At 60.7% G+C, this 10,047-nt stretch overlaps 2 protein-coding genes across 2 annotated transcripts in view; one reads left to right on the top strand and one right to left on the bottom strand.

The window, feature by feature from the left end:
- The first annotated feature begins 501 nt into the window (after positions 1-501).
- Positions 502-4,860, top strand: GAPDH (glyceraldehyde-3-phosphate dehydrogenase). Its single transcript, XM_027093223.1, has 12 exons — positions 502-586; positions 839-879; positions 2,692-2,791; positions 2,872-2,978; positions 3,097-3,187; positions 3,309-3,424; positions 3,504-3,585; positions 3,808-3,959; positions 4,043-4,121; positions 4,204-4,287; positions 4,371-4,468; positions 4,576-4,860. The coding sequence occupies exons 2-12, from the start codon at positions 857-859 to the stop codon at positions 4,643-4,645; spliced, it is 1,002 nt and encodes a 333-aa protein (XP_026949024.1). The 5' UTR covers positions 502-586; positions 839-856; the 3' UTR covers positions 4,646-4,860.
- A 1,399-nt stretch (positions 4,861-6,259) lies between these two features.
- Positions 6,260-10,047, bottom strand: part of IFFO1 (intermediate filament family orphan 1) — a 10,235-nt gene continuing 6,447 nt past the window's right edge. The window contains exons 6-7 of the mRNA XM_027093186.1: positions 7,319-7,479; positions 6,260-6,699 (exon numbers count right to left, since the gene is read on the bottom strand). Coding sequence (XP_026948987.1) covers positions 6,588-6,699; positions 7,319-7,479 — 273 coding nt within the window. The 3' untranslated portion in view covers positions 6,260-6,587. The remainder of the gene's footprint in view (positions 6,700-7,318; positions 7,480-10,047) is intronic.

Genomic DNA, 10,047 nt, shown 5'->3' on the forward strand with positions numbered 1-10,047 from the left:
TCCTCTGCTGTTCCAGTGTCACTACCGAAGAGCCTCGAGAAGTTCCTCAGCCTTCCCGCCTCTCAGCCTTTGAAAGTAGGGGAGCGGGGGCGGGGAGGAGGAGGAAGGGGGACCCTGCAGCCGCGAGCCGTCCCTGGCTCCGGGTCCAATTCCCTATCTAACCGGCTCCCCAAGTTCTCCCGTTACATCCGTGCAGCATCCCTCAGTTCTCACCAGGGCCCACGGCCCCGAGTCCACAGAATCCCGCAGTAACCCCCCGCCCCCAATCCCCGCCAAGCACCATCACCGGTCCCCTCCTCCTTTGGGCCAGTCTCGGTCCCCTCCCCCTCTCCCTCAGCCCACACGCGCGGTGCCTGCACATTTGAAGAACCAGGCTGGTCCAAAAGAAGCGGGGAGCCGACTACTCGCGACTTTACGGGCGCACGTAGCTCAAGCCTCCGCACCCGGGGGCTGGGACTGGGCTAGGCGGGCCTGCGTCACCACGCCCCCGCCCCTCCCCTGCCCTATAAATTCCGGCTGCAGCCTTCCCCTGCGCTCTCTGCTCCTACCCGTTCGACAGGCAGCCGTGTGTTGTGTGCAGTGCCAGGTAAAGCCTGGCGGAGAGGGTCCACAAAGGGCTCGGGGATGGCCCCGAAAGGGACAAGGGGTGTGCGCGAGCCGGGGGTGCGGCTGAGGAGGCCGGGGTCCGGGTCGCGGGGCCCCCGCATTGCAGGGGCGGGAGGAAGGACGTGCGGAAGCGCAGGTCCGGGATGGAGGCCTGGGGGAGGGGCGGGGAGGGCAGCGCCGGACTCCAACCGCTTCGCCGCGCGTTCTAATGCTCACCTCCCTCTGTCTGCAGCTGCGTCCCGGAGACAAGATGGTGAAGGTCGGAGTGAACGGGTGAGTTGCGGGGTGGCGCGGGGTGGGGCAGTAAGTCCTGCGCTCCCCACCGAATTGCGTCTGTGGGTCTTGCCCTACCGGGTCTCTGCCAGCGCGTGGGAGACCTGGATGGGGGTGGTCGTACCGCCCCCCAAGGAGAGCTCAAGGTCGGTGCTCAGACCTGGAGGAGGCCCTCGCAAGTCCTCGTGTCCCCCATCCCCGGCTGTTGCGCCTCCTGTTAACTCCGCCTCTGCGGAGCCTTCCACTCCGCCTGCGGCAGATACCCAGGAGTCTCCGATTCTTGATGTGGACCCATCCTCTAATCTTCCAGCTCGGGCCCTTTCTTTCATTTCGCGCCCTTCGCGGTCACGTGCTGGGGAGGAGCCGGTCCCCCACCTGCAGCCCGTGCCCCCGGCCGGGCGCAGCCCCGGGATGCAGGAGGCACAGCTGCGCGCAGAACCAGCTGGGGGCGGGGGGGTGGGGGCTGTTGGTCATCTGCGGTAACCAGCCGCCATGTTGCAACTAGGAAGGAAATGAATGAACCGCCCGTTAGGAAACCTTCCTTAGCCCTTCAGCCTTCCTCCTTCCTTGCCTATAACTGACCCTCCTACCCCTGTCTCGTGGGGTGGAGTCGCCTTTATCCCTTGAGCCAGGTGAGGCCACGCTTTCCCGTTCTTGTTCAACTAGACCTCAACTCTGACCATCCCTTAAACCGCTAGCCACATTTCCCCCCAGGGATGATAGGACGCTTTTCCTAGATGGTTATCTGATGAATCAAAAACGTGGGTTTATGGGGGTGGTCTTGTGTTATGTTGGGGTTTTTTTCCTTTCCTTTTTCCGTAGAGGTGTGGTAGCCGTGGCTTGGCGCCATGCTGGGGGAGCTGAGTCATGGGTACTTAGAAATTTTCCACCACAAAATGGCTCCCGGAGCTGCAGCCCCTGTCTTCACAGCGGCTCTCCTCGAAGCTTATTTCTTCCATCCATGCGTAGAGGTGACCCAACCCTAAGGGCCAGGCTGTAAAGGTCACCAGGAGGGATTAGGTGTCTGTGAGCCTCAGGCATCCTGCCCTTCTCCCCATCCCGTCTTCCAGAAACCAGATCCCCACTCCACCCTAAGCTGGGGTTAAATATAGCTGCCTGACCTTTCTGCAGCTGGGGTCCTGGGCTTCTGCTCTTTTCCACCTCCTCCCCCTGCCCTCCCCACACCCAAACGTCTGTTGCTCCCACTCCTGGTTTTTGGGAAAGAGCTAGGAAGGACAAGTACTAAGCAAATCAGAGTGCTGGGATTAGGGGTTGAGAAACCATTCCTTTTCCCTCTTTCCCTTTTGTAGGAGGGACTTGGGGAAGGGGGGGTGGGTTTCCCCTGGCCAGTTCACTTCTGACCTTTGCTCTTGCCCTTTGAGCTTGGTGATGCTGAGTGTACAGGTCTTTGCTCTCTAGAGGGTGTAGCCCGAAGCTGGGCCAGGCAGGAACAAGCATTTACAGTCAGATGAGTGCCATGTGCCTGTCACGTGCCCAGACTGTAGGTGGCAGCAGCAGCGCACCACCCTACCCTGTCGCTCCTCAACAGATTTCAGATGGGTGGGCAAGTCTTTGAGCCTAATCACCTCTTGGGCAGGATGTGAGCCTTCACTTTGTGGCCGTGCTGGGAAGCCAGGCTGGCCTGGCAGAGTTGCTTAGGAAGGTGAAGTGAGCTCTCCTGGGACTTTTCTGGTGGTAGCAAAGTGGCATCCTCTTCCCTCTGAAAGAGGGTGAGTGGGCCTGGGGCTGCTTGCATACCCAGGAGGACTCTCTCCTCCCTTCTCATGCCTTCTCACCTGTTGTCCCCCTCAGATTTGGCCGTATTGGGCGCCTGGTCACCAGGGCTGCTTTTAACTCTGGCAAAGTGGACATTGTCGCCATCAATGACCCCTTCATTGACCTTCACTACATGGTGAGTGCCACCCGTGCCGGTGGCGGGGAGCAGAGCCCGGCTGAGGCGCGGCCCCCTGATGCCCTCCCTCGTCCCCCCAGGTCTACATGTTCCAGTATGATTCCACCCACGGCAAGTTCCATGGCACAGTCAAGGCTGAGAACGGGAAGCTTGTCGTCAATGGAAAGGCCATCACCATCTTCCAGGAGTAAGTGTGGGAGACGGAACAGGAAGAAGTTTGCCTTGGAGGAGGTGCTGGAATGGGGTGACTTCCTTGGGTCCGTGGCAGCCCATGGCCCTGAGCTTTGTCCTGTCTTCCCTTGTAGGCGAGATCCCGCCAACATCAAATGGGGTGATGCTGGCGCTGAGTACGTGGTGGAGTCCACCGGCGTCTTCACCACCATGGAGAAGGCCGGGGTGAGCCACAGGGAGGCGGGAGAGGAGGGGACCCCGGGCTTTGGTGTGCCAGGAAGATTGGGTGGGGCGGACCTAGGCCGGGAAGGGGGAGCCTGGGTTTGTAAGTGCTCCTCTGCCGCAGGCTCACTTGAAGGGTGGAGCCAAGAGGGTCATCATCTCTGCCCCTTCCGCCGATGCCCCCATGTTCGTCATGGGCGTGAACCATGAGAAGTATGACAACCACCTCAAGATCGTCAGGTGAGCATGCGGAGAAGTGGGCAGATCGCGCTGCGTGTTACGCGAGGGGCGTGCCCCTGACCTGCCTCTCTCTTTCCAGCAATGCCTCCTGCACCACCAACTGCTTGGCCCCGCTGGCCAAGGTCATCCATGACCACTTCGGCATCGTGGAGGGACTCATGGTATGAGTGATGCGGGGCTTGCCAGGGCACATTCAGTCCACACCCAGGGTGGGACCCTTCTCCCTCCCAGAGCATGGCCCTGGGCTGTGGGGCTGAGGGGCTGAGGGGCATCCGGGGTTCCAAGGGATCTGCTCAGGTCACTTCTTCCCCCAGTAGGAGGGAGGGGGAAGGGGTGGCATGGTGAGCACTAGGCAGGGCCTTCACGCCCCCTCCTGTCTCCAGACGACGGTCCATGCCATCACTGCCACCCAGAAGACCGTGGATGGCCCCTCTGGGAAGCTGTGGCGTGATGGCCGAGGCGCTGCCCAGAACATCATCCCTGCTTCCACTGGTGCTGCCAAGGCTGTGGGCAAGGTCATCCCTGAGCTGAACGGGTGAGACTCGCTGCTGCTTTTCTGCCCTGGGAACCCGGGGATCCGGGACGCCTGGTGCCGACTCTGCTTCCTTGTGTCTACAGGAAGCTCACTGGCATGGCTTTCCGCGTCCCCACCCCCAACGTGTCCGTCGTGGATCTGACCTGCCGCCTGGAGAAACCTGTAAGTTCCAGCTGGAGCAGCCTTGGTGGGCTGGGGCTTGCAAGACTGGAGCTTGAATGACCGCCTGTGTTTACGTCCTCAGGCCAAATACGAGGACATCAAGAAGGTGGTGAAGCAAGCGTCCGAAGGGCCCCTCAAGGGCATCCTGGGCTACACTGAGGACCAGGTACTGACGGGTCAGGGAACTTGGTGTCCACGTGGCCCCAGTGAGCAAGACTGGGTTCTATTCTTGGCCCTCTCCCTCCCTAGGTTGTCTCCTGTGACTTCAACAGTGACACCCACTCTTCTACCTTCGATGCTGGGGCTGGCATCGCCCTCAACGACCACTTTGTCAAGCTCATTTCCTGGTGTGTGGCTGGGGTGGTGTGGGAGTTGGTGCGCCAGAGTGGGACTGAGTCTGCTGCCCCCTGGCGGCCGACTCGGGAAAACAACCCTTAACTCCCTCTTCTTCCAGGTACGACAATGAATTTGGCTACAGCAACAGGGTGGTGGACCTCATGGTCCACATGGCCTCCAAGGAGTAAGAGTCCCTGGACCACCAGCCCCAGCAGGAACACAAGAGGAAGAGAGAGGTCCTCCGCTGCTGGGGAGTCCTTGCCCCAACTCCGTCCTCCAACACACTTGAGAATCTCCCGACCTCCATGCGGTTTCCATCCCAGACCCCCTGAGGAAGGGGAGGAGGAGGGGCTTAGGGAGCCCTACCTTGTCATGTACCATCAATAAAGTACACTGCACCCAGGCTACTGTTCTGTCTTGCTCCAGGGTCTAGGATAAAGGGGACGGGAGCTGGGCTGGGGCCAAGGAGAACTACATCTTGCTGAGACCACCCAACCAGGCAGGAGCCCCGCCCCAGGGCGGACACTGCTCCCCTGAAGAGCCACGTGTCCTCAGGTCACCTTGATTCCTCTCTGAGGCCTTTGGGTGCCTTGGGGACTCGCTGTGCTCCAGATGGCTGTGGCTGAGCCCAGGAATGGCCTGGCTCCACGTATCCAGATGCCGTTCTGTCTGCAGCTCCCCGAGGGTGACACTGGCACAGGAAGTCAGGGCAGAGTGTGCCTGGCCTCTGACCAGTTGGTTGACCTCTGCAGCAGCATGGAGCACGGCCAGCCTGCCGGGTGCAGACCCCAGCTCTGCCCAGTGGCTGCAAGTCTCAGTGCCCCGGTGATCACCAGCAGTGCAGCTGGGTGGGTGCCCTAGTGTCACCGGAGGGGTTACAGTAGGCTGGTCCATGGGAAGGGTGGGGATGGCTTTGCTCCCATGTCATCTGTCACCTGTGGATGCACGTGGCTTTGGCGGTAGAAGCACAGAGCTGGTGCCGGGAACCAGGGCTGAGGCTGCGGCCGTGCCACTCGAGGCACCGTTACCTTGGGCAGGTTACTTACAATCTCCGCACCTACCCTGCACCTGCATGTTTTTAAAGTGATAACTCTGCACTCTGTGCAGAGGACTGCATAACCACCACCAGACCAGAAAGTGCTGGAAACAGTGACACAGACGTGTTCAATAAACAGTCGCCAGTTTCATTGTCATTAGATTCCACACAAACATCGGCTCAGCCCAGCCCGCCTCAGGCGGCGACGACGAGGGACCCTCCGTCTCGTAGCCCCGGTTCACCAAGCTTTTCCGAGTCCAGGACATCTCACTCAGCCGGTTGGTCTCAGTGTGTGACAGACACGGAGGAGACACACCTGCAGCTGATGCTTGAAGAAACTGGGACCCTGAGGGCACATGCGCCCATACATGCTCATGTGCACACACACGCCCCCCCACACACAGCTTCACCTTTCTGTCACCGGGCGGTGACTGGGAAACAAGCAGGGGCTTCTGTCTCCCTCCACGACACTGACGCCGCACCCGGTCAGACCCAGAAGCCGCCGGCACCGGACGCACTAGGGCCCCTGCGACGCGCGGCACCTCCACCAGGGAAGGCTCACAGCCACGTCACTGCTGTCGGCCGTGCTGGCCGTGAGCACTCCAGAGCGCCCTGCCCAGGCCCGCTCCCTCCGCTTGTGACACGGAGGGAAGCCCTCTCTGGTGCACGAGCCACAGAACGTCCAGCCTAATCCCCCTCATACCAGTGCCCACGCCAGTTAGCACCAGTACAGAATCAAGACGGCCAGCTGGCTTGAGGCCACAGGGACGGCAGGAAGGACAATCCATCATGTTCCTTACTCAGTGGGGAGGTGAGGGGCCACGAGCGCTCGGGCAGTGTGTTAAAGATGGGAAGTAGCATTCACCCACGCAGGAAGGCAGGGGAGCCGGCTGTGCAGGGGGTCGCCCGGGAAGGGCAGGCCAAGCCTTGCTCCAGACACCCCAGACCCCTAGAGAGGCCAAGGACCAAGGGGGGAGGCTGGGGAGGAGCACCCCGTGGCCGGGGCCGGGCTCGGTGCTGCAGGACAAACGCGTTCCCTTCTGGGAACCACCCAGCCCCCTGCCTCGGCGAGTCCCAGCGGGCCGAGGAGGCCCCTATCTCACGGCGCCGTCGGATGAGACATCGCGATCGGAGTCCTCAGCCTCGCTTGGTGGCGGCGGGGGCGGCAGGTCGCTAAGCGGGGCCGCAGTGAAAGCAGGAGACTTTCTAGAAAAGAGCATCAGCTGTAACCTCGGGGCGGGAGGAGTCCTGACAAGGCCGGCACGCCCGCCGCCCCTGGCCTGATCCCCTGGCAGGCAGCATCTCAGGCAGGGCAGGAGGACCACAGGGCAAGGGCGGATGCAGGGCAAGGGAGGGGGGAAGGGGGTAAGAAACGGTCCCCACTTTAACTTGGGGACCCGGAGAGGCTGAGTTCAGAAGTATCTGAGGTCACAGTATGAGACGCCGCCGGAGCCGGAGGGCACCGGCTCTGTGGCCCCAGCTTCACGTCTATGAAGTAGTTTTGCGATTTTTAAAAACTTACGCAGGGTCAAAGGCACAAATTGTGGCGCTGACTTTAGATAAAAGTCTGCCCCTTGTGCTCCCTGTCAGTCTTTAGCTGCCTTTCTAACCAGGGGAACCGCATCGGGAGGTTTCGGCAGTCCAACCACGAATGGACAACTGCCGAGGGGGAGGGAGCTGCCGGGCTGGGGCGAGCAGACCAGGCGATCTCCAACGGGCAGCCCCACGGCAAGACGGGCCTGAGTCACTGCCGGAGGGTCTCAGGGCTCCCCAGTGAGGGGCGCTGGGTACTGTCCCCTCCCGCCTGTGCCCGGGGGGCCCTTACCGGTCCCCGGACTGGGTGATGAGCCGGCGGCAGGTCTCCATCTGCACGTCCAGGCCCCGCTTCATGCTGCACATCTCCATGTACTCGTGCAGGTGCCGGTTCATGTCATTCTTGGCCGTGGCCAGCTCCAGCTGTGGTGGGGGCAGGGCAGGGCCGCCGGGTCAGCAGGGCCTGTCCCCCGCCCCCCGGAGGCTAACTGCCAAGCACCCCGGGCGGGGCACAGGCAGCCGTAGTGGAAGTGAAGGACTCAGATTTTAAACTAAACCAGCTCAAGGCAGAAGGTGCCCAATACCCCATCATTCCTTCTAGTTTCCCCGGGAGTCTCTCCCACAGAGGCTTTCACTAAGCGATCTGCTCTGGGCCTGCACTCTCGGAACAGACTCCCAACGAGAGCCGTGAGGAACGGATGTTCCTGAGTGCGTGGGCAGCACGTGGGGATGACCTTGCCCCTTCCTGGGGCCCCCCCGGGGCCTGCTCCAGTCCTCACTCCCAACACAGCGCTGTCCCCCCAGCCTGTCCCCCTCTGCAAGCTGGGAGCTCCTGGCAGGGCTGGCCACGGGGCCTACTCATCCCTGCGTGCACACCCCACACCTCGACGGCAGTCATTAGTTAACTTCAAGCAGCGTCCACGAGACTCATGGCCCAGAGGCCGGCTGGGCCCTGTTGAAAGGCACTCTGCTCTCTTACCACCTATTTCCTCTCATTGCTTTTCTCACTTGTAAGTCCTTTTCAGAGATGAACGGAAGGACTGCCTGCCTCGCTGAATGTCCGACGGGCTCTGAGATGTAGCCCGACTCAAGACACGTCATGCGTGACATGACGTGTGGCCCAGAGTCGAGGGCACGCAGTCTCCCTCCCAGACCCCGCCTCTGCGCCACAGGCTCAGAGGTAGAGCTGAGAGCCAGGCGCAGAGGCGGTGAAAGATCCGGCCACAGACAGTGTGCTGCCTCTCTCTGTTCTGGGCACAAGGGGAGGCAGAGAAACTGATCGGAGGTGACGTGCTTGACTGCTTGAGAGCAAAGAGAAAGGGCGGGAAGCCACCTGTGACCGGTCTGAACTGGGCAGAGAGGATGCGAAACTCGGAGAGAAAAGAAAATAGTCACAGAGCCAGACACAGAGACGGCAGCCCAGGTGGATCAGAAGCCCTAGTGAGCACGGCTCAAACTCCAGCCTTGGTTCCAGAGCTGGGATCCCAGCCGGGGCCCAGCAGCAAGAGCATGTGCAGGGCCAGGACGCACTGACTGTTCAGTCCAGGAGGGAAATACGGTGCCGCCAGCTCTTGTCCAGACTGGCTGCCACCTACACCCCAATCCCTACACCTCAGGAGAGCCCCCCGGTATTAAAGAGGAGGGGTGGGCTCTGGAGCCCATCGCTCAGCGGGGCAGGGAACAAGGGAACGAACCAAACATATTCCAGGAGAATACGAGGCTAGGACGGCCACCAGTCTCTACACATTCAGAGCAGGGCTGCAGGAAGGAGACAACCCCAAAAGCCACACTGCAAACCCCGTGCACGCTGGCAGCGGGGCAGGGCGGAGGGGTGAGGCTGGGAGCAGATGGAGGGGAAGGGGTGGGGGAAAGAATTCCCGCCCACCCTCCACCTGGGCCTTGGTCTCACCATCCAGTGGTGGAAATGGTCCTTGCCTCCATCCCAGGGCCCCTGAGAGATCAAAGGTCACTGAGTTGAAGGGACCTCAGGTGTCCCATTTGGATGTCCAGGAGCAACACTGCAGCCACCACCACCGTGTCCGCCCCGCTGACACCTCCCATCATGCCATTCTAGGCGTAGGGAGGAGGAGGACAGTGGGATGGTGTAAACGGGAGAGCGGAGTGCAGTTCCCCCTCCCAGCTCCTCAGCTAGTGGCGCACAGCTGGCTGTGTCTTTCTTTTCTTTTTTTTTTGGCCACATGGCATGCGGGACTTGGCGGGGGGATCGAACTGGGGGCGAACCCGCGCCCCCTGCAGTGGAAGTGTGGAGTCTTAACCATGTGACTGCCAGGGAAGTCCCCAGCAGTGCCTTTAAAAGTGAGCACCTGTCTGCCCGGGCAAAAAAAATGAAAGCAGGTTTTGCTGAAAGGAGCAGGGCCGGCTAATGTGCGCTGGGGGAACGAGGATGTAGGAAAATAATTCCTCAACTTCCACTGCCGCTGTGAGGGCAGTGGGCTCGGAGAGAGGCCCCCAGCCTCATCCCCAAGTCAGAGTGCATGGCAAGGACCCTCTCACGCTCGCTCGGGCAGGAGGGCTCACGAGAATCGCACGCGCACGCAAGCCTCGTCCCACAGGCCCTCCTCCCAGGTGCCACAAATCCTTCCCGCCGCCCCTAGAGGCCTAGAGTTTAAGTTGAAGCACCAGTTCCACTCGCATCTCTAGAAGGTTCCTCAAGGCTAGGGAATAAGAATGGAGGTTTCCCCATTGGCTCAAAGGTTGAGCCGCGACAGCAGCAAAGTTCAAGTCCATCCGAGTGGACTTCACCACAGCACTAACAATAATAACAGCAATGATGATAAAGCAACGACCATATGCTGGGCTGACAACGAGACAGACGCTGCCCCACGCTCTGCCTGGGCCTTACTTCACTTGACCTTCAAACAACCCTGAGGGAGGTATTAGTAAGAACCCCAATTTATAAATAAAGAAGCATGCTCAGAGAAAAGAGGCCTGTTAAAAGTTAGAGTGGAAGTAAGTGACAGAGCTGAGGTTTGAACCCACATCTGTCGGCCTCCCTCCCCA

The sequence above is a fragment of the Aethalodelphis obliquidens genome, unplaced genomic scaffold, assembly GCF_003676395.1.
Source record: "Aethalodelphis obliquidens isolate GAN/ISIS:26980383/991018 unplaced genomic scaffold, ASM367639v1 scaffold83, whole genome shotgun sequence".
Lineage (NCBI taxonomy): Eukaryota > Metazoa > Chordata > Mammalia > Artiodactyla > Delphinidae > Aethalodelphis > Aethalodelphis obliquidens.